At 38.4% G+C, this 24,005-nt stretch overlaps 2 protein-coding genes across 7 annotated transcripts in view; both read left to right on the top strand.

Annotated features, from left to right (window-relative positions):
* Window positions 1-1,937: 1,937 nt before the first annotated feature.
* Window positions 1,938-17,011, top strand: dnaaf11 (dynein axonemal assembly factor 11). 4 transcript variants are annotated; one of them, XM_058794936.1, is made up of 14 exons: window positions 1,938-2,217; window positions 2,405-2,572; window positions 2,656-2,733; window positions 3,742-3,914; window positions 3,991-4,166; window positions 4,504-4,680; window positions 4,851-4,925; window positions 5,897-5,959; window positions 6,138-6,207; window positions 6,512-6,607; window positions 7,754-7,836; window positions 12,473-12,661; window positions 16,046-16,095; window positions 16,932-17,011. In XM_058794936.1, the coding sequence occupies exons 1-13, from the start codon at window positions 2,208-2,210 to the stop codon at window positions 16,065-16,067; spliced, it is 1,380 nt and encodes a 459-aa protein (XP_058650919.1). In that variant the 5' UTR covers window positions 1,938-2,207; the 3' UTR covers window positions 16,068-16,095; window positions 16,932-17,011. The 4 variants fall into 4 exon arrangements, with proteins under 4 accessions (XP_058650919.1, XP_058650926.1, XP_058650936.1 ...); XM_058794943.1 differs by lacking the exon at window positions 16,932-17,011 and adding an exon at window positions 16,183-16,263; XM_058794953.1 differs by lacking the exon at window positions 16,932-17,011 and having other exon boundaries at window positions 16,052-16,082.
* Window positions 16,935-24,005, top strand: part of kcnq3 (potassium voltage-gated channel, KQT-like subfamily, member 3) — a 56,042-nt gene continuing 48,971 nt past the window's right edge. For 2 of the 3 annotated variants that reach the window (XM_058794608.1, XM_058794592.1), the window contains exons 1-4: window positions 16,935-17,030; window positions 21,229-21,298; window positions 21,445-21,866; window positions 22,872-23,320. In XM_058794608.1, coding sequence (XP_058650591.1) covers window positions 23,016-23,320 — 305 coding nt within the window. In that variant the 5' untranslated portion in view covers window positions 16,935-17,030; window positions 21,229-21,298; window positions 21,445-21,866; window positions 22,872-23,015. Of the gene's footprint in view, window positions 17,031-20,289; window positions 20,412-21,228; window positions 21,299-21,444; window positions 21,867-22,871; window positions 23,321-24,005 lie in introns of those variants that run through there. The other variant, XM_058794600.1, reaches the window with a different exon arrangement.

Below are 24,005 nucleotides of genomic sequence, written 5' to 3'. Positions count from 1 at the left end.
TTTCACACACACTCCCACATACAGATTTAATTGATTTCTTTCATAAATTGCAGTGACTGCTCTAAAATATGAAACACCAATGTTTCAGAAGTTTATAACATGCTTATCCGATAACTCTTATATTTCCTATATGGGTTTATGTATATGCTTTATTTTTTATGTTTTTTTTTTCTAAGGCATTGTTAGATTCCAGTGTTTCCTGTCATAGCTATGCAAAGATTTGATTTCAAAAACAGTATCAAAATAGCTATTAAACTATATCTTGTTATGATTTTAAATCTGTATTTAACCTCAGAATGTTTTTAAAGTAAGTCTGGTTTTGTGGTGGCTGTGCTTCAAAGGGGACATCGGATGCCCATTTTCCACAAAGTTGGTATGATTCTTTAGGGTATTCTTGAAATGGTCTCAGTGGTCGTGAAAAACAACACCCTTTTTACCTTGTCAAAAGCAGCTCTGTTCACAGCTACTCATTTTGCTGCATATCTCTCTACATGCTAATGAGCTCTGCTCACCCCGCCCTTCTCTTCTGTGGAAAAGCAAAGGCGATTTGCAAATAATCATAAAAAATGTAGTGTGAGACTTACTTCTTCTGGAGGTGCTGGATCATGAACAATGGGTACTGATCCATCCTTGAGTTTTAACTTTTTAACAAAACCTGCCTTGAATTGTACCTAATTCAGAAAACAGTCTGGAGTAAAATGATTTGCACAACCAGACATAAACGAATTTAGTGAAAGTGAAAGTGAAGTGAAGTGAGGTGTGGTCAAGTATGGTGACCCATACTCGGAATTTGTGCTCTGCATTTAACCCATCCAAGTGCACGCGCACACACACACACACCCGGAGCAGCCATATTGCTGCGGCACCCAGGGAGCAGTTGGGGGTTCGGTGCCTTGCTCAAGGGTCTTACTTCTTAGAGAGCGCTGGTTATTCACTCCAAAATCAAAATGGCTTGATAATTGAGACTGTTTAGGTGTTTGGGGGATTAAAAAAAAAGGAGTGAATTTTTATCATTGTAGGGTGGCTGTGTCCACACACTGCCAAGACACATTTACATGCAAATGAAGATATTTGGCATCCAATGTCTCCTTTAAAATTTAAATATTATAATCTTAATTCAAGTGATAAAGGATTTTGAACTGTACTACTGTAAGGTTAACCCTGCCTGGTTTGCATGTTTGAAAATGATTAACAGATCAGACAAATTTAGAAAAGTAATCAAAAAGTAATCAGTTACATTACTTTAATAAAGTAATTGAAAAGTTACACTACTTATTACATTTTAAGTAGGGTAACTTGTAACTTGTAATCTGTAACCAATTACATTTCCAAAGTAACCTTCCCAACACTGCTTATATATACATCGAACTTGTGTCTACAGATGAACAAAATGAATTTTATAACAGAAATTATCACGGCAGCTTTACGACGCTCTGCTGTGCTGTTGATCTCATAGCTCCACCCCGATATATAACTTATGCAAATACATGCAAATATGCTGGCGCAACAACCAATAGAGACATGTCCCAATCTTAGCATGAATTTTAACAGTAATTTATTTTGAACACTGTTACACATAACATTTACTGTTTATGTAATGTTGTTATATCAACTATATATAGTATTTTTAACATTAATTATGGGAGTCTAAATATTTTGAAAACTATATAAACATTTATTTAACTATAATATCTATATAAACATTAATATCTATATAAACATTAAATATTCCAAAATATTATTGGAATTGACAGCCAATTCTGTAATTTTTAGACATATTTTAAATGAACTTTTAATAGTTAACTACATTTTACATGCGGTTCTCCTAATCCAATCCTATCCTTCACTCAGCATGTCCAAAATCAATATATGCATCGTCTGTTTCTTTGACTGTTATTGTTCACACTGACCGCTAGGTGGCAGAGTTGCTACTTGAATATAAACGGAGCAACTAGAGCACAAATATGCATCTTTTTGTGGATAAAAAGCCGCTTAACTGAATGTTCATTCGTGTGTCACGATTACATCGTGCTAGTTAAGATTAAGATAGTTCTTGTCGAAATAAATACCGAATGACTTTCCAATTCTGGTGTTGTGCTCCGCTGGAATGAATGTTCAACGGAAACACAGGCCTCAAAACACAAGCACGAGCTTCTGCAGCGTGCCCGTTTCTATAGCAACGCATAACACACTGGCGCGAGCAAGTCATGGTCCGCAGTAAGTGCTTTATTCCTAATATAAAAACTATTTTTATTTATTCCTATAATAAAGCAGTTATTGTGTTATATGCCTCTTTAAATAAACGATAATTCTTCCCAAATAAACTGTTTTATAAAAAATGTATAAAATGCTTTCGCGGTTTAGCTGTTGTAAACTAATGCTCTCTCCCTCGCTTTGTGATCAGTCAGCGAGGATCTGATCCGCCGCAGAGCAGAACACAATAATGGAGATATCTTCTCCCTGGAGGAGGTTTCCCTCCATCAGCAGGACATCGAGAGGATCGAGCATATCGACAAGTGGTGCAGAGACCTCAAAATCCTCTACTTACAGAACAACCTCATCCCTAAGATAGGTAAGCAGACATTCCTGTACGTTACATATCAGTGGAAAAACAACAAATGGCAATTTATATTGCTTTTAACTCTGTTTATGCAGAAAATGTGGGCAGACTAAAGAAGCTGGAGTATCTAAACCTGGCACTGAACAACATAGAAGTCATCGAGAATTTAGAAGGTGATTATTTTAATAAATTGCTTTTCATTTGTGCATTGCATATGAACATATTACCAACTATTTTTTTTAAATTCCTTAAACCTTTTGTGTAAAAGTATATATATATATATATATATATACGATATATAAATATATTATTATTTATTTATTTTATGCTAAATTGCCTGTGATGCCCCTCTTTTGTAACTTGCTTTGGATAAAATTAAACATAAAAAGAAAAGAAAAAAACAAAAGTAAAGCAAGTGGTAACGTATCTACAAACAAATTGTGAAAGACCTTTTCTCAGAACCAGATATTATATTATTATACAGTTATTATATTACCAGTTATTATATTATCAATGAGATACTATTGCAGTTTTTATTATTATTGTGAATTTGGTAAGTTTTAGTAATTTTGTGAATTTCTATGCATTAGTTTTTTAAACATGTCTATATGGTTTTTAGTTTTTTCAGTTTTAGCTCGAGTTATTTTGGTTCATCAAGTTAAACTAAATGAAAATGAGAGATGTTTCCTTTGCAAGTTGATTTTTTTTTTCTTTTGTAATTTTTGTAAGTTAACGCTTATTTTATTTCAAGTAACAAAAATGCTTTTATATGGTTTTAGTTTAATTATAATGACCTTTCTCAGAAATAATTAGATTTTTTTGAGCCATTTAATTATCTTTTAACCAACTGGTCCAATGATTCAATTCTAACAACTAGAAAATGTTCAAATGCTTAATTTTACCAGTAATGTGTTCATCATTTGAAAATTAATGGCTCTCTTTTTGTGAAATGTTTGCTTGAAAAGTGTGTTGTAATATCGGTATTTTGTTGCAAATATATTATATTACAGCTCTAACCAGGCTTAATTTTTGTGTCAATCAGTTCATGTTTATGCATGGAACTGTATACATAATATACTGTATATATATATATATATATATATATATATATATATATATATATATATATATATATATATATATATATATATATATATGTGTGTGTGTGTATTTGTGTGTAGGCTGTGAGAGCTTACAGAAACTAGACCTGACGGTGAATTTTGTGGGTAAGCTGAGCAGTGTGGAGTCTCTGAAGCAGAACCTTCATCTCAGAGAGCTCTACCTGGTGGGAAACCCCTGTACTGAATTTCTCGGATACAGACAGTATGTGGTGGCATGTCTGCCTCAACTACAGGTACTGCACTGAGACACATGGAGAGACATATTTAGCCTTGCGCTGTTGATGAACGATTGTCTTTTGTGCTTTGCAGTGGTTGGATGGGAAAGAAATCAGGCGAGGTGAGCGCATTCAGGTCCTGCAGGAACTGGATGCAGTGAGGAGACGTGTTTTAGAACAGGAGGTAGATTATATAGAGAAAAGAGAGGAACAGAAAAGAAGTGGTTTGAAAGAGACAACAGAAAAGCAGGAGGATCCTCAAATAAATCAGTGAGTGTCTTTAAGATAGCTGAAGTTTGAATAACTGAATTAAGAGAGCTAAAAGACAATTTGGGTTGCATTAGATGAGCAGATTGTACCCTGAAATTGATCTTTTTTGCACAGGTTTTATACCGATACACCCCAAAACTCCTTTTGAAAAGTTTTTTGATGGTTCTTGGAAAGCTACATTCACAGAAAATTCCTCTTAATATAATTTATTTTGAAGAAATTTCTGTGAATATGAACATACTATGGTGTATCGTAAAAAAAGAGGGTTGTCTGCTTTAAACCAGACCTGTGCATTTTTCCTTTGATAAGCCTTAAATGTGATGATTATTTCACACAGATTGCTCTCTGAGAACCAAAATGGGACCGATCAGAATCCAGAATCAAGCTCCAAGGCTCACACAGACGCCGAGGATAAAGAAAAGGAATTTTGGGAAAAGCCGTGCCCATTCACACCAGAATCCAGACTAGAAGCCCATCGCCATCTGGAGGACAAGAGGGCCAAAGAAAAAAAGAGGTACTTGCCAACTAAGAAAAAGAGGACTGAAATCACTGTAATGGTATCTGTATCTATATAGCCTTGTGATGCCCATTTCTCAATCTTTATATTTTTATAAGATAAAGGAGAGAAAGACATGTTTTTTCTGTAAACAACTTTACTTACTGCAGTCAATTCTGTTTCTACAGAGAGAAGCCTAAAAACAAAACCCTCAGAACTCTGATCAACGCAGATGGACGAGTGCTGAACATCAACGAGCCCAAGTACACACACAAAAACGCACATACACACACTACTCCTGTGTAGCCAAACAGTATGTCAGTCCAATCCACTTTGCAGATTGTTCTAGCAAAGGACCACCCCCACTTTGACAGGAAGAAATGATCTGACAGAAAGCAGCCAAAGCATATTTTCTTTTACTTGCTGCTTATTTTCTCAAACAAAAGCAAGGGATTTTGTTCTTTTGTTGTGTTCCCACAAACTTTGTTAGTCACAAATTCTAAGGCAAAATTTGATCATTTATGAACATGATTTTGTGTTGTGGTGGACAGACAAAAAAACCCTGGCTACAATAAATTGCGTTTCAGTCAGTCAGACTGAAGCCAGCTCTCACCATTTTAAATTGTAAGGAAAGAGACAAACCCAGAATCCACAATTCAAAAGGAAAAATGGAAAACCTAAAAAGTCATACTGAAAATCCAAAGTGCAAATGTCCAAAAACAGACATGAGCTCAAAATTCAATGCGGCAATGCATTGCAAACAAATGGACTTATCAAAAAAAAAAAAAAAAAAAAAAAGTACAAAGCTGTCACTGGAACAGTAAACTAAAATAAACAGAAGTAAACAGAAAAACTAAATGGTACATCTTATTACCTTAAAGGTACATGTTAGTACTTTGAGAGTACATATTCATGCCTTTTTTTCTGAGCGTGAGGGCAGAATAATGTGCAAAGTGGACCAGAATTTATGCCAAGAGTGAAAAGTCTGGCTACATGAGACTAGGGCTAGCAAGACAGTCATATTAGCACAAGTGATAACATGAGTCTATTTATAGTGAGAAACAGGGAATCAACAAAAGGTAAGATGGCTGAACTAGGTCACAGGAGAGATACAGTATATATCATACATCAACGGTGCCTCACTCCAACCAGAGATACAAATGATACATACTCAAACACTACAGTACCAGCTTGAGTTTGGAAATATTTATTTCATGTGATCTCTACCTCAAAGGTTGGACTTCAGTCTCACTGAGGATGAGAACAACTGCATGCTTTTGGATTTACATGTTTACAGGTACAGACACACTCATTCACTCATGCTGGTTCTTGTCTTCAGCACAAAATGATCAAGTCATGATTTAGCAGTATACTTTCTTTCTTTCTTTGGGTAAACTTGGAGTGTATTTGGATGTCATTTAGTAACTTTTCTCCTAACAGCATCCACTCTCACATTGGTCTCTTCTGTGCTGTAGGCATATGGACACCTCACTGCTGGATGTGGATGTTCAGCCAACATATGTGAGAGTGACCGTCAAAGAAAAGGTAGACTATCTATCTCTCTCTCTTTCCATCTCTCTCTCTCTCTCGCTCATCTGATGAGTTTGACCTTTAAAGCTGATTACCCAGCAGTAAATCTACACTCTTTATTCTGCCTCATTTCCTCACGAATCTGCCGCAGATCAGCACAAGTAACGCTTCTCGCCTCACCGCACCACAGATGTTCGTGCATGTGTGTGTGACTGATCTCAGTATTGATGGATATGCGTTTATGACTAGTGATACTGTAGATCACTTTTACAGTAGCAAGTGCTTGAAACCCCACATTAATAAAAGTGTGTGTGCGCAGGTGTTCCAGCTGGTTTTGCCTGCAGAAGTGAAACCCGACAGCAGCACAGCACAGAGATCCCAAACCACCGGCCACCTGCTCCTCATCCTGCCTCTGGTACAGCTCAGTACACCTGAAACACACCTTTCAAACATCCTACTGATGTTTTTTAACATCGTTTTCATTCCAGTTTTCATATATATGGGGTTTATTCCCATATTTACCATGTTGTGTAATAAAACCAAACTACATTTACATTTACATTTATGCATTTAGCAGACGCTTTTATCCAAAGCGACTTACATTGCATTCAAGTTACAGTTTTTTACATTTTATCAGCTCTTGCTTTCCCTGGGAATCGAACCCATGATCTTGGCGTTGCTAGCGCAACGCCAAGAAACTAAAAAAAACTAAAAAACTAAAAAAAATATCAGCTTGCTTTTGACAAATAAAATCACTGATTTTGCTGATTAATTGTCAGTATGTGCAGCATGAATGTCAACAAAAGAAATCTTATTAAATATAATATCTGGTAAAATCATTCCCTTCAAAATAACTGCCATAATGTATGTGAAGTACTTTCTGAAAGTTGATATGTCCTGCAGTCTGACATGCTGTGCTTCACCTAAAACTATTTTTAAAAGTATTTTCTTATTTTACATCCATAGGCTTTTATAATCTGATATTAATAATGCTCCAAGGAAACTTGTATATTTTAACAATTCATTTGTCATGCCGCCAGACATTTTAAAAATTATTGAAGTAAAAAAGATGATTGAAACTTAATAAATGTGAAAGAAATGGTGGGCATTTACAACACTTAAAATATAATTTTCTTATACATTTATGTACACTGCTGTTCAAAAATTTGAGGTTGGTAAGTTGTTTAAGCATTTTTAAATTCTTTTGTGCTCACCACAGCTACATTTGAGCAAAAACGCAGTAAAATAGTAATATTGTGAAATATAATTTAAAATGGCTGGTTTCTGTTTTAATATAGTTTACATTTTCATTTAATAATGTAAAAAAAAAAAAATGTATGTTTATTATGTGTGTTTATGTATGTCAATTACCTACTTGAAGTGCAGTGAAACTGGAATGGGAACCTAACAAACTAAGTATGCTGGCTAATTGCTTTCTGAAAGTGTAGTTGAATTATCAATTAATTTGCGATTTGTTTCAAGGATAACTTTTTGTACACAAATCTAGACTGTGTAAAACCTGTCCTTAAAACCCGTTGTGATAAATTTGTGTTTTTTGTAGGCACATGGAGAGATTAAACCAAAGAAACCCACTGCCAGGCCGACCAGTGTTACCAGTAACCAGAATACCAAGAAAGAGACCCGGTAATTCAGTTGCAGTTCAGCTGCCTGCCTATGTGAACATGTGTATACACATGCATTTGTTAATTTCTTAACAGTGTTATTATGATACCTTGGTCTTTGGTGGCCTTGATCAGTGGTCTGGGTTAGTTTTAAATCCTGCTTCACAGATATACAAATCAGAATTCTGCTAAATATCTTTTGTATTCCAAGAAAAAAAGAAAAATCTAGCATTCAAATGACATGAGGGGGAGTAAGATGGTGACAGTACTTTAATTTCTGGTTGAACTATCCGTTCAAGATGACAAAAATCAAAATTGTGTCCTTGAGCAAAACACTCAACCGCAGGTCACTCCAGGGACGCTGAGCTTCTTATTAGGGAAGTTGCTTTGGAGCTAGTATATACACACATACAAGCTTAGCTGCTTCATAATTGATCTCTCTTTATAAACCTCTCTCCCTTTTCTCTCTGCAGTTTACAGCGGGAGGTTTTGTGCGGTCACTTTCACACTGAACAAGATCCCTTGTGTGTGTGCAGGCACCTCTAATGGGTCTTAATGCATGTTTGCATTAACCCGTGTGACTGTGGAATTAGTCTGTTGACTCAAAGGTTTTATTCCATTGAGCGACCGTGTGTCTGTGTGTGTCCTTCAGTCGGTTTATCAGCATAGTAAGTGAACACTGGGGTATAACATTAAAGACCTAATAAAAATGCAAATAAGATGCAAATAAACCAGTTACTGTCATTCCGCTCACAAACACACACTCTTCTGCCCTGACTCCATCCTGATGGATGACATCATCCGAACCTGATTACTCCTGACCTCCTGATACACAGGGAGGTCAGATGCTCTTGCTCTTATGTACACACACACATGCACGCTTGTGTTATTATTTACTGAGACCCTCAGGTCACACACACACACACACACAATAACGCACCTGCGTTTGTGTACCTGCCCCTGAGGAAATCAGTGCACTTTCTATAAATCATCTGTGTGTGTGTGATAATGTACCCGCTGAGGCACTGATTGGCTCGGAAAATACAGTATAATCGCACGCTATCAGTAATTCAGAGTCCAATCAGGTTTCAGATGCCGCACTAATTAAATTTTTAGTGATTCATTCTTAAAGCATGAGAGAGACGGAAGCGGAGATAAAAAGAGTGACTCTAAAACTGTACTATAAATAATTTGCTATGTATTATTAGTGTTATTGTGTAGTCAAAGAGTTCACCAGAAATCATTAGATTTCCGTCAAAGTCTAAATGTGTGTTGAAGTCACAAGCCTTGCGGTTTGAGTCTACAGGAAGTCAGGGCTGATTTATCTGCTATCAAGATAGGTGGTGCTGGCCATCATACTGGGATTTGTGTTTCCGTGTAAGAGGCAGAAAGCTGCAGCGCCCGCAACACTGTTCTGTTAGGGAGGCCTGGATTAATGGACATTTATCAGCTTACCTCACTGCTTAGTGCTTGTCAAGCAATGACTAAACATGGTTTCCATTGGCTTTTACTTTCTTAATCTGCACAGAGGATCCATAATGAGCCATTAAATGAATTAATTAGGGACTTTAAGCAAACAGCTGCTGATGGAACGACAACGGCATTCTGCAAAAAAAAAAAAAGTTCTATTGCGCATACGTGATTAACTTCTACTTTGTGACGTTGTGCTGTAATTGTCTACAGGAGAATAGCTCTTTTAGGTAACAGATTAGGTAACATTGTTTTATGGGAATTAATCACAGTTAGTTATCATTTAAAGGGATGGATAATCCGAAAATGAAAATTCTGTCATTAATTACTCACCCTCATGTCGTTCCAAACCGATAAGATAAAACCGATATAAGGTTCTTCACAACGATGCCATAGAAGAACCATTTTTGGTTCCACAAAGAACCATTTGGTCAAATGTTCTTTAAAGAACCATCTCTTTCTTACCTTTTTATAATCTTAAGAACCTTCTTTTGCTACAAAGAACCTCTTGTGAAACAGAGAGGTTCTTCAGATGTTAAAGGTTCTTTATGGAACCAATTAGACAAAAAGGTTCTTCTATGGCATTGTGAAGCTAAGAGTGTAGACAGCAATGCAACTACCACGTTCAAGGCCCAGAAAAGGTGATACAAGATTTACGTTGGAATTATGGTTACATTGTGTAAGGATCCACCCACTAGTCCAAACAACGGAATCCAGCGGCCTGGTCAAAGGTTTAATGCGCATTCGGTCTTTTACTTGCGCTTCTGAATTTATCAGGATTTAGTTTCAGTTTTGGTCTAGCTCCGTGCTCAATCTGACTCCAATTCCAAGTGATCATTGAATTTAGACTGTACTTCTAATTAAAAACTGATCACAAATATCGCTTATATATTAATTTAGATATATGATTATCCTAGACATCCCATACTTTCAATTATCCATTCACTGGGGACCTAACGTCGCATAGAGTCTCACACCCTGGGTTTTGCGTAGATCTCACGGACATGAACTCGCCAGTCCGATCTTAGTCAGAGGATGTAGGTAGACTAACACTTAATTGTCTGCCGCCAACTGCTTGCTTATGACAAAAAGTGTAGTTTACTTAGTCGTTTCCCGTACAACTTGCTAGCACCAGTGATAGACAGAAATCCGAGGTGTCAGATGACGTGCCTACTGCTCCATTCATTTATGCGCCTTCAGTTTGATCTATCCTGGCCGTAGACTTGTGGTAACAAAAGCCTCCTCACAGTCTAACAGTCATAATGATTTCAGGACAGTTCAGAATAAATCAAATATAACAATTTATTATTAGTCAGGTAAAGTTGTATCATGCCAATTACATAATGAAACAATTAGAAGCCAATTTAGAAAGCATAATTGTGAATCACATTGTAACCACATGGCAACCCTGCTCCTATACATAGAGGCTGTGGCTATGTGGGAAATAGCCAAGTGACCTACGCAGGAGACGAACAAATTTAACATAGTCACACATGTATCCTAATTTAACACAAGACACACGGTCTAAAATGCATAGCAAAGCACTCAGATGTTTTAGAGTTATGTGCACATGTTACAGCACAAACAACTATACAGTGTGCTCTATGGGCACAATGTGTTTAACACAGTTTCATTTTTAAATCGTACCTGTCAGCAGAGAGACACACAGCAGCAGAGCTCCAGAGACCCTCACACACTGCATGGGGTTTTCTGACTACAGAAATTCCAAAGTAGTGTTTTGTCACTTCCCTTATATACCCAAATAAGAAAAACCAAAAAATCTTCAGATCAGTTGTAAAAACATGAAAGACCTTTTGGTGTTTTTGGTTCTAGTGCTCCAGGGTCGCACCTGGATGAAGATGGATAAACATTCCCGCAGAGCCCTAAAGGGGGACACACCCCCTCCTCAGCAGAACACAATTCTACAAAAGTTTTCAACATTTCTCATAATACAAGTGACTACTGTGAAATTGAGATCAATTTACCAATCGCACAGAGACCTTTGAAATGATACCAAACATGAAGGGGGAAAACAACAGGTTCGCATATGATATGTGACCATGGACCACAAAACCAGTCTTAAGTGTCAATTTTTTAAAATGAGATTTATACATAAATAAATAAGCTTTCAATTGATGTATGGTTTGTTAGGATAGGACAATATTTGGCCAAGATACAACTATTTGAAAATCTGGAATCTGAGGGTGCAAAAAAATCTAAATATTGAGAAAATCGCCTTCAAAGTTGTCCAAATGAATTCTTAGCAATGCATATTACTAATCAAAAATGACGTTTTGATATATTTACAGTAGTAAATTTACAAAATATCTTCATGGAATATGATCTTTACTTAATATACTAATGATTTTTGGCATAAAAGAAAAATCTATAATTTTGACCCATACAGTGTATTTTGGGCTATTGCTACAAATATACCCCAGCGACTTAAGACTGGTTTTATGGTCCAGGGTCACATATGTGGTACCTACTCTTAATTAACTTTGAGTAAAGCCTTTTGGGGGAAAAGAGTCAGAGTCAGAGAGGGCAGGGGAGGGGGAGGAAGGGGGTCGTAAATGAACAAGGGGAGTGGTGTTGTTTGCTCTCTCTGAAGATCTCTTCTCCAGATAAGTTTTATTGCATGGCATCTGTAGTGTGTAAGTTCCTGAGTTTTGGCTTCATGAATTAATTTCGTAAGGAAATAATTTCACTCCCTACAATTGTCACATTGTGTCTATATTTTGTGATAATGTAAAATATTCCTTATTTATTATTATTTTAACCTGCCCATACTGCATATTATGTGTAAAAAGTGTTTTCAAAATATCTTATTCTGTGTTCCAAAGAATAACGAACGAGAGGTTTGGAACGAGAGTAAATGATGACAGAATTATCATTTTTGGGTGGACTATCCCTTTAAGATTATGAAGTCTTTCAAGTTAAAGTTTATGAAAAACTTTTTTCTTTATAATAGGTTCACAGATGAATCATGCACAGTAAGGACATTTATTCAGAAAGTAAGTAGAGTCAAATGTGTCGTGGTGGATGTGATTTGGCAAAAAGCAGGTGGGACAAACCGACTTTGATTTTGCAGAGATTGTGCTGACTGAACAGTTAGACTTGAGTTATAGACCAATCAATTCTTAAAACGCAACAAAACAGCAATCTCAGTCAGATCTGTCTCTCTGCAGGCCAGCGCCAGGGCGTGAATTATTGGAGGTGGATCCTGGTCTGGCTGGGAGTCTGGCCAACATTGTTCCCAAAGGAAAGGAGTCTTCCCACAAGCCCCTGCAGCTCTCGCAGCCTCACCAGCGCTGTGGCGTCGAGGAGAGGCCTGTGTCAAAGGACTTCGTGGACGATCCAGAAGTGCCTCCACTTATGTGAGCGAGACCGAAAGAGAGAGAATATGCCATGATATGACACAGCAAGAGAGAATAAGCATAATCACACTCTCTGCTGAGCTTGTGGAAGTATGTGTGTGATGAAATAATGTGAGATATATTTAGTTCTCTTCATTAGACGTATAGTTAAGCAGATGAGTAACTGTCAGTCTCATTAAAGCTTGCTGAATATTTCACTGCTACACATCTTTCACTTTCAGTGTGTTCTCTCTCTCTATCACACACGCACACACAGATACTCATTTATTGACTCACAGTCATGTCTGTCTGATATAAAGAGGGGGTGTCTCTAATGCCGTGTCTACTCCGGATGTGGGCATCATGTCGGGACAAAACTAAATGGCTCCCATTATAATCAATGAAGCTGTCCGCATTGTAAATTCCTGTTTTGTTTTTTTATTCAGTTGATAAGACACTCTTTCTATTTTTGATGTGCTGCACAAATTATTTTCCCTTGAAATTATTATTTTTATCAACATCATATGTGTAAAATTACTTTTGATGGTTCCATCAAAACCAGCTTGTGATGTTTCTGGCCTCTGACCTACTATTTTAAATCACCATTTGTTTCTACTACAAGTAGTCATAGCAATAAAATTGTGTAAAATTATTTTGTCTTTCTAAAACAGGCCATACAAAGACACATCCTTTATTTGTATAGTGCTTTATGCAATACAGATTGTTTCAAAGCAGCTTCACAGTGATATTAAGATATATATATATATATATAAAAAAACATAATGGTGCAGTGGTTCTTCATGAGACAAATTCAAATTCTACTGTAAAGTAACTAAAGTAACTGTAAAAGCCAATGGTGTCATTATTTTATCATACAGTTCTGTTACACTCTATTAGAGTTCAATAGCGGTTTAAAGTTAATCAATTACAAAACAAGTTCAATTCAGCTGTAAGCAGCTCTATGGAAGGCAACATTATCAGTTGAAAGTTACTGTAATTCAGTTTAGTTCAATAACAATTGTCAATGTTGCTAAATTCATTAATTATGAAACAAAATTGGATCAGCTATAAAGCAGCTCAACATAAGACAACAGTGTAATCATCCAGCTCATTTCAGTTTACAGTGAACTTTTTATGCCAATGAATTTCTGTTGGAAAATAAACTGTCAAGGCTGATTGTGTCTTTAGTTAGTGAACATTCTGAGGTGACCAACAGCTTCAATGCCACTGTGGACAGCCTTACATGTGTTGTCACCTGATGGTGGATGACATAACTACGTCATTTTGAGTCAGAAAAAAAAAGGTCCTGCACCTGCCAAGCAACTCCCATTGAGATATTTCTCCAAGTATTACATAAACTATGTTCAAAAGTTTTTGGGTCAATAATGTTTTTTTTTCTTCTTTTTTTTCTTTCTATTTATCAAAGAATCCTGAAATGTTTCTTATGGGCATATTTGAATAATTTCTTAAGGATCATGTGACACTGAAGACTGGAGTAATGGCTGCTGAAAATTCAGCTTTGCCATAAAAAAAAAAAACATTTTGAAAAATATAAAAATGTATTATTATATTTAAATTGTAATAATATTTCACAATACTGCTGTTTGTTTTTACTTTCTGTTTTATCAAATTTATGTTTATCATATACATGCCGCCTTGGAAACTTTTTAAGTTTCTGGTCACTTGCACATAGTGATTATTATTCAAGATCTATGTTTATGTTTAAGTTGGCTAATAGTCAGGATTTCTAATCATAGGCTTAGAGTCAGAAGTATTGTTGTGCTGCTTTCCCTGTCTTTCTCTTTTCTTCTTTTTTTTCTTTTATGTGTTGGAGGAATGTGTGGATATGTGTTGGAGATGTCTGTGAAGGTAAATGTTGTTTTGTGTGTGTGTGCGTTTGCGCGGAAGAGGTCAGATGTGTACATAACTGCCAACAGATGAGCTCATTTCTCTGCAGTATTTCTATTTTCAGGAAAGCAAGAAGATATACTCACCCTATAGTTCACACTCCTTATACAGCTCTCACACACACACACACACACACACACACACACAACAAAGGTCAAACACATCACAGTACAAGCACATTCTTTACAGCTCACACTCAGGGTCAGCAGGTACACAGCTTTCCTCAGTGTTTGAGTGTTATTCTTCAGTATTGTGTCTGTGTCCTTTCCCATGCTGCTTTATGTGTGTACAAGTGAATTATCGGTATGTGCAGATGGGCTATGCAGGTTTCATTTCCACTTTTATTAAAAACTCCTGTCAGCAGATGAGTAATTTACATTGCTGCTGCTGACATTTAAACACCCCTGTGCTGTGCTGGACTAAATCTTATGAAAGCCATTTTAGAGACGCTTCAGAGAATATAGTAAACCCATTTCACATGAAAGAGCACCATTTAGAGATGATTTTAATGAATGACTTTCAGGCTAACCAGATTCTAAAAAATATACAGTGGGGGGCAATAGTCTTGGTTTATATTTTGATTTTCTAATGTAGTACAACATTTTTCTTTATGAATTATATTATCAGCATAAAAAACTGAGTGAAAAGTTGAAAAATTAACATGAATGTCTTGGTTGTGTGTCTCAAGCTGTGTGAACTCCATAAGTTTATAGAAAACTTCATGATGATATTCATGTTGTAACAATGTTATGATTTGAGATGATCCAAAGAGCGTCTTTGTTTTAATGGAAGCAAGAATATATAACAAGTAGTGAGAAAGTGAGAAGTAGTAAAATTTCATTATTTATTGACTTCGAAATAAGTCATAAATACACTACCATTCAAAATCTTGGGGGTGAGTAAGATTTATTTTTAAGAAATTAATACTTTTTTCAGTAAGGGCCAGTAAAAAAAAACATTTATAATGCTACAAAAGCTTTACATTTTTAAATAAATACTGCTTATTCTATTAATCACAAAATTTGAAGTATAGTGTATTTCTTATCATAACATTTCTGTTGTAATTATTTTAACATTTTTAAACGATATCTTGAATCCCATGTTTTCAATGTATACTGTGTTTTTGTAATCCTCTTGTATTTTGCTAAATATTCAGTTTGTCAGACAATTTCTTAACCAAAACATTGAAAAGCATTATGAAAATGTAGTGAATAGGTTGAAATATGCTTCATATGCTTTTCACATTAGGAACTGCACACCAAAAGTTAATTCTGCTCCAGATGTGTGTGTTCACATTAGACTTATTGTCCTAATGTATTTGAATGTCAGGTTTTTGAAACTGTTGCAGATGAATAAAACATGATGATTTAACGCAGCAGCTGGACATAGACTGAATTATTCAACCCCTGTCACCCTGACAAAGATGCTCTCTTTTCTTTCTCTTCCCACTGCCTCTTCAACTCCCCTGGCTCCGCTGTTCCTCCAATCTCTGACAAGGAGAAGATGCTGTCTGCTCTGACTTTCCAAGAGCCTAACTCCACAGTCAGGTTATTTTTGATGTTACTTCACTTTTATTGATCGGTTTGTCTTTTTCATCCTCGCTTTGCTCAATCTCTCTCTCCCTCTTTCTGTAGCCGTAGAATCCTGCCATCCCGAGGGAAGCGTATGTCAGATGGTGGTGGCACTGGCACAGGCTCTCTAAACTGAACTATGGCTACTCTCTGTCGTTCTGAAGCTAACGGCATCTCTCCTAGCTGCTTGACATCATAAGCACTTAAATTTATGGCTTATGAATCATAAAGATTTATAGCCATAATCTTAGGCTGTGTTCATAGAAAGAGGAATTAAGTAGGCCTGCATCTAACTGATTTGTCCCAAAAGAGAATTGGGACTGGATTTGAAATGACATAGGTGAAAATCAAAGCGATTCATGATTGTGTTTTGATTTACAGGTATATTCCCATAATTCACTGTGGTACTGGAGTCACCTTAGAGTGTCCCATGAAGCAGTGTATTTAAGCAGAGCTTTGCGGTGGTTTTTAAATTTATTGTGAATGTACTCCTTTGTGGACAGATGGGATCATTTTAGAGCTCTGGTCTTATTTGTGTGTGTGTGTGTGTGTGTGCCTACTTAACCATATTGTGGGGACAAATTTGTACCCAAAAGTGAGCTAAACCTGACAAAATCAGAAAAAAAAGGTTGAGATTTTGAAATTGTAAAAATGCAGAAAGTTTCCTGTAAGGGGTAGGTTTAGGTGTAGGGTTGGTGTAGGGCAATAGAAAATACGGTTTGTACAGTATAAAAACCATTACACCTATGGAATGTCCCCATTTAGATAGCTAAGTAAACATGTGTGTGTGTGTGTGTGTGTGTGTGTTTCAGCAGCCATCTTGACTATCCCTGTAAAAAGCATCTGAATTCAGCAGAGAGCAGTCAGATACTCCCACTGCACAAGAGAGACTAAAAAACACCAACCATGAGGTAAAAAGCTCCCCCAAATACTCTAAATCCAATTGACAAAACATGCACATGTATGCACACAAAGGAAAACAATCAACCTTAGTTAAGACGGCATGTGTACTGTAAAACACCCCTGTGTGTGCTGAATATTCTCATTTGCTCTGATGTGTGAGATTTGAAACCTAAGAAACTTAATTCTCAGAGAGAGTGTAAATCTCATTAATGATAAATGAAATCCTGAGAACTGCTTCACTGTGGGGTTCTCGGTTTCAGTTTCAGTTTAGAGTGCTTTATTGCAGTGTTTCCCAACCTTTTTGGTCTTTTGTACCTCCACATCCCCATCGGTAAGGCTCAAATGCTCCAACACCAAACCAGAAATGTGTTCCTGTATACATCATATTATGCTGAATATTGTTTGGCATTATCATTGATATCTTACTTCACTTAAAAAAAAAACTGCTGATATATATATACTGTATATACAGTATCTCACAGAAGTGAGTAGACCCCTCACATTTTTGTAAATATTTTATTATATCTTTTCATGTGACAACACTGAAGAGATGACACTTTGCTACAATGTAAAGTAGTGAGTGTACAGCTTGTATAACAGTGCAAATTTGCTGTTCCCTCAAAATAACTCAACACACAGCCATTAATGTCTAAACCGCTGGCCATAAAAGTGAGTACACCCCTAAGTGAAAATGTCCAAATTGGGCCCAATTAGCCATTTTCTCTCCCCGGTGTCATGTGACTCGTTAGTGTTACAAGGTCTCAGGTGTGAAAGGGGAGCAGGCGTGTAAATTTGGTGTTATCGCTGTCACTCTCTCTTACTGATCACTGGAAGTTCAACATGGCACCTCATGGCAAAGAACAGAAAAAAGAAATTGTTGCTCTACATAAAGATGGTGTAGGCTATAAGAAGATTACCAAGACCCTGAAACTGAGCTGCAGCACGGTGGCCAAGACCATACAGCGGTTTAACAGGACAAGTTCCACTCAGAACAGGCCTCACCATGGTCGACCAAAGAAGTTGAGTGCACGTGCTCAGCGTCATATCCAGAGGTTGTGTTTGGGAAATAGGCGTATGAGTGCTGCCAGCATTGCTGCAGAGGTTGAAGGGGTGGGGGGTCAGCCTGTCAGTGCTCAGACCATACGCCGCACACTGCATCAAATTGGTCTGCATGGCTGTCGTCCCAGAAGGAAGCCTCTTCTAAAGATGATGCACAAGAAAGTCCACAAACAGTTTACTAAAGACAAGCAGACTAAGGACACCATGTCATTACTGGAACCATATCCTGTGGTCTGATGAGACCAAGATAAAGTTATTTGGTTCAGATGTTGTCAAGTGTGTGTTGCGGCAACCAGGTGAGGAGTACAAAGACAAGTGTGTCACCTACTGTCAAGCATGGTGGTGGGACTGTCATGGTCTGGGGCTGCATGAGTGCTGCCGGCACTGGGGAGCTACAGTTCATTGAGGGAACCATGAATGCCAACATGTACCCTCCCTTCGGTATTCCAACATGATAACATAACCGACAGCCATGTCACCCTGTAGCCCAAGACTGGTTACTCACTGAAGCTAAGCAGGGTTGAGCCTGGTCAGTATCTGGATGGGAGACCTCCTGGGAAAACTAGGTTGCTGTCGGAAGAGGTGTTAGTGAGGCCAGCAGGGGGTGCTCACCATAGATATATATATATATATATATAAACACTAGATACCTCGTACGCGCTGTTGGCCAATGGAGGTCGACATCCGCACACGGTGGCCATCTTGCCACAGGGTGCTCGCTCACTCGTAACATTGTGTTGTATGAAGCATGTACTTTTTAAATAACCATAACTTGCTCAATTATCTACCGATTTTCAAACGGTTTGATTTGTTATCAACGTCAGAGATGTAGTTATGACACTGCATACATATGAATAATTATAACAATCTGCAATTTCAACATGTTACAGCATTCAGAATTATAGCCACGTTAATAACGTTTGTAAGAAACCAAACCGTTTGTAAATCCGTCAAGATTTCAGCGAGATAAGAAGATTTATGTTCGTGCTGATCACTCATCTTACCTCAGATACCTCAGAACTTGCCAGAAAGCTTCCCTGTGGCAAGATGGCCGCCCTATGATGCCGGAAATGACTCCGCCTTAAGAGATCTAGTGTTTATATATATATCTATGGTGCTCACCCTGTGGTCTGTGTGGGTCCTAATGCCCCAGTATAGTGATGGGGACACTATACTGTAAAAAGCACCGTCCTTTGGATGAGACGTTAAACTGAGGTCCTGACTCTCTGTGGTCATTAAAAATCCCAGGATGTCTTTTGAAAAGAGTAGGGGTGTAACCCCGGCATCCTGGCCAAAATTCGCCCATTGGCCTCTGACCATCATGGCCTCCTAACAATCCCCATCTGCTGATTGGCTTCATCACTCTGTCTCCTCTCCACCAGTAAGCTGGTGTGTGGTGGGCGTTCTGGCGCACTATGGCTGCCGTCGCATCATCCAGGTGGATGCTGCACACTGGTGGCGGATGAGGAGACCCCCCCCCCCCACAATGTAAAGCGTTTTGAGTGCCTTGAAAAGCGCTATATAAATGTAAGGAATTATTATTATTATTATTATAACAACTCCAAACACACCTCCAAGATGACCACTGCCTTTCTAAAGAAGCTGAGGTAAAGGTGATGGACTGGCCAAGCATGTCTCCGGACCTAAACCCTATTGAGCATCTGTGGGGCATCCTCAAACGGAAGGTGGAGGAGCGCAAGGTCTCTAACATCCACCAGCTCCTTGATGTCGTCATGGAGTGGAAGAGGACTCCAGTGGCAACCTGTGAAGCTCTGGTGAACTCCATGCCCAAGAGGGTTAAGGCAGTGCTGGAAAATAATGGTGAGCACATAAAATATTGACACATTGGGCCCAATTTGGACATTTTCACTTAGGGGTGTACTCACTTTTGTGGCCAGCAGTTTAGACATTGTAGCAAAGTGTCATTTCTTCAGTGTTGTCACATGAAAAGATATAATAAAATATTTACAAAAATGTGAGGGGTGTACTCACTTATATAGAATATATATATATTAGTGTGAACGGGATAAAAAGAGACAAGTTGAGGAGGCAGATTTACCACTCATTTTACCTCATACAGTATGTTGGCAGGTAGTGAAGGCGCACTGTCCTTGAATTATATTTCTATATATTTTTCCCTCTTATTCTTTATGTGCACAAATACAAGGCGTCTGCATTTTCCAGTCTAGAGAAACTAGAGAGGGTTTCTGGAACAGGATATGCTGGGTGAGAGGAGAAATTTACACAGCAGAGCAATGAGAGAGAGAGATACATGTCACTGCAGCCATCTGATGCTGAGTGTAGACTTATGCCCTGTTCCTGCACTGAGGGTTTGTATAGAGTTCTTAGTTTTTATCATTTCAAACTGACAACACACAAGTTTTTGAAAGTGAAAAAGAGCAAGTCATATAATTGACATTCCCTGTGATTTAAGAACTTTCATTAAAAGAACTGTTTCTTATTCATTTTCTTCTTACCAGTTATTTACATTAGGATTATATGTCATATTTTATGTTGATACATATTTTATGTTAACTTCTTTTAACTAAATTAAATCAACATTTGGTGTGACCATCCTTTGCATTTAATGCAGCTTTTGCACTAGGTGCACTTGCGCATAGTTTTTCAGGTAGCTTTGCAGGAAGGTTTCTTGAAGCATCTGGGAGACGTTGCCACAGTTCTTCTGGATTTAGTCCGTCTCAGTTTGTTCTGTTTTCACTCCATGCTGGATGTGAGGGGTCCAGAGTGATCTTGCCAGCCCTTTTGCTCACTCTGGATAAGTACAGTTCTTGGAGAGTGGGGAGGGTTGTACCAATGATTCGCTCGGACTACCCTCTGTAGTCTTCTGAGGTCAGATTTGGCGAAGGAAGTACAACCTCTGCTGGGCCATTTTCACAATGGACTCAATGTGATTGTCCCACTTCAGGTCCTGGGAGATGGTGGTGCCCAGGAATCTGAATGAGTGCAGGGGGGTTTCTCCTGAAGTCCACGATCATCATAGCTGAGTTAGTTTGGGCTGAAGGAGTGATGGGATGATGGTTTCATATAAAACTAATAAAAACTATTGAAGAGGACCATAACATAAAATTGTACTATTATGCAAAAGAGTCACTCTTAGATTGTTCCGCCCATTTTCAAATTTTTTAGTCTGATGCTTTTCAGATCCCCAGGACTTATGGACTGGTATAGAATCTCAGCGGATGCAGTAGATCATCGGGTATTGTTCGCCTACTGTTTTATAAATAAATAATGAATATTTGGACACCCATTTGACCTTCTGCTTCTTGCATAATATATAGCAGAGACTAATGCATATTATCACTTATATAACACACCTAAATTATGCCATCTGTTCATTTGTAGATCCTCCAAGGTCTGAACTGGTTGTGTCATATAAGAGAGACATCCAAAACATGCAATGCTCCTCCAGGACCAGGATTGAAGACCACTGCTGTAGAAACACAGTTTTGATGTTTGATGTGCACTTTGTGACTCAGTTTAGGTTAAGATTACCACCAATCCACCCGGGAGCAATTCGGGTGTGCTATCTTCCACCGTGTGATTCATGTGAAAGCATCTCCAGCAGCCTCTTGGTGGTTTTGGGTTGCGATGGCATGCACAATATTGCGTTGTCGAGGCGCAGAGATGCTATGTCAGTAGTGTGTCACGTGCCCACAAGCTCTCTGTCTCGCGCCTGTGTCTGAAGCCTCCTCCCTCATCTCATCTAGCAACGGCAGCACGAGAACAATTCGAATCAGCAATCATGCTGTCGCGCGGAGAATACGGTAAGGCAGCTCCGTGTATGTTTGTGTGTGTACAGCTGACAGCAGAACCGCCGTTATATTTATGCTTTCAGACATCGTGTGTGTTGCTCATCCCCATATAGGCTGCAGGCGCGAGCCGAGGCGATGCAATTGTTGCACGGCGTTGTTGCGTATGAACCAGATGCTTTTTGTCAGCGCTGTTGAGCCCATCGACATTTCTAACCGCACATTTAACCAGGCGTTCGTGATTAGATATGGGAATCGTAATGAATTCAACGATTCACCTTCTGATTTCGATTCGTTTGCGGTTCCATTATGGTCTATTCTCGCAGAAGACACTTGGAAAGAGTGAAATCTTGTTGCATAATGCCTTCAGCAGTCTCAAATGATGAAATCATAGTAGATTTTAACAGAACATTATATAACAATTCCTGAAAAAAATTTAATGTACATAACTTTTTAATGACTTTTTACAATGTCGTTACATGAGCTACTATATAAATTACTAAACAAAAATAAAAATAACATATCTGATGCATAATTTACTTGTTTCTAAAACAAAATATCATCGATTACATAAATTATTTTGAGTATATTTAACTATATGTCGCCATATGCCTACAATAAGTACAATATAGCCTAACACATGAACGGTTCTTGTTTAATTTCCAATAGGACGTGACAAAAGTAATGTTTTCAGTCAGAATAATTCAGATTGAAGTATTTATTTGATTCTTTGAGAATCGGCTCATAAGAGTCATTCGTTCGGGACTCGGATCACAGTGGTCGCGCTTTATCTTTTAGATTCACATGCAAGAACCGACTCGTGAATCGGAATACTCGTTTGTTTCTCGCTGTATATTCGGTCGTGGTATTGCGTTGGTGAATGGTAGTGCATAAAACTCTGTTTGTATGCTGTTCCGTTCACATCGGGATGCACATTCGAGAACCGTTCCGGCAACCGAACGTCATGTATGAGAGCGCGCGTGCTTTTGACAGGTTTGAATGTTTTTTTTCAATCCACAGCCCATCCTCGCGCCTCCCTTCCTGAACGAGGTCCTTAAATGACCCACGACCACTGAGGAGCTCGCGCTTTCCCTGTCCGGATCATGGCATGCGCCCCATTCCGGACTTCCACACGCGCGGCGCCGAGGTTCGAGAGCAGTGAACATGGGAATCAGGTCCAGAAATGCCACTAACGCTGCCGAAGACTCGCGCGAGCGGAAGAGCGCGCTGGCCGCAGACCTGGAGCAGTGCGCGGGGCAGGAACGGGACGGCGCGCTGCTGCTCGTCGGCTCGGGCAGAGAACCGGACTTCAAACGGGGCTCGCAGAACATCGGTCTGCTCGCTAAGACGCCCCTTGGCTACACACGTCCCGTGAAGAGGAATAATATCAGGAAGCGACGGATTCAGAACCTCATCTACGACGCGCTCGAGAGACCACGAGGATGGGCGCTGCTCTACCACGCGTTTGTGTAAGTGGACCCAGATGCATTTCACACCCAAAAGCGCCCACACACAGAGGGAACAGCCCAGTTAATTATAAATTACAACAATTCAGTTCAATCCAATTTATTTATTTACTTTCATTGTTACAGCGGCAGCTTTACGGTGAATGCAGCCCCGTAAAGCTCCCTAAGATTAATAATAAATGATAAGTGAACCCAAAAAAGAGAGGAAATTAAATGTAAAGATATGGAAATCCCGTTTGTGTTTACTGAGTCCTGGCTGGAATTGTTGTATACAAACAAGTAACCAAATACTCAAGATTAAAGGAGCAAATGTCAAAGTCATTCAGAAAAGAGTCATTCATTGGAAAAATCCATTCTGCTTGAACACTAATATGAATATTGAGGTTCTCTTGAATGTTTATGATGGTTGCAGCCCCAGTTTTGTATATTTACAGTTGTGTGACTATGTAGAGAATGATGAAGAATGAAAGCAGTTCTGAGTTTTGTGCTTTTGCATTGAGCACTTTGAAGTGTATAATGTGTTACAATTTGTGCTGAAGCTCTGCATGGTGCTAAAACAGAGCACAACCTCCAGCTGCTACTGCTAGAGCTGAGTGACCAGAAATCAAAGCATTTATAGCTGTCTAGCAGCCGTTTGTGGTCATATAACAGCGCCATACGCTCACTGTAGAGCCAGAGATACTGCCTG

This window comes from Onychostoma macrolepis, chromosome 02 (genome assembly GCF_012432095.1).
Source record: "Onychostoma macrolepis isolate SWU-2019 chromosome 02, ASM1243209v1, whole genome shotgun sequence".
In the NCBI taxonomy this organism is placed as follows: Eukaryota; Metazoa; Chordata; class Actinopteri; order Cypriniformes; family Cyprinidae; genus Onychostoma; species Onychostoma macrolepis.
The sequence above is the reverse complement of the archived record's forward strand: the minus strand, read 5'-3'. Positions and strand labels throughout refer to the sequence as shown.

Excerpts from the sequence above, each read along its gene's own strand:
- dnaaf11 (XM_058794936.1), top strand. Across the intron at positions 2,734-3,741 it reads AGTCATCGAGAATTTAGAAG|GCTGTGAGAGCTTACAGAAA; the intron begins GTGATTATTTTA and ends ATTTGTGTGTAG. Across the intron at positions 3,915-3,990 it reads CATGTCTGCCTCAACTACAG|TGGTTGGATGGGAAAGAAAT; the intron begins GTACTGCACTGA and ends TGTGCTTTGCAG.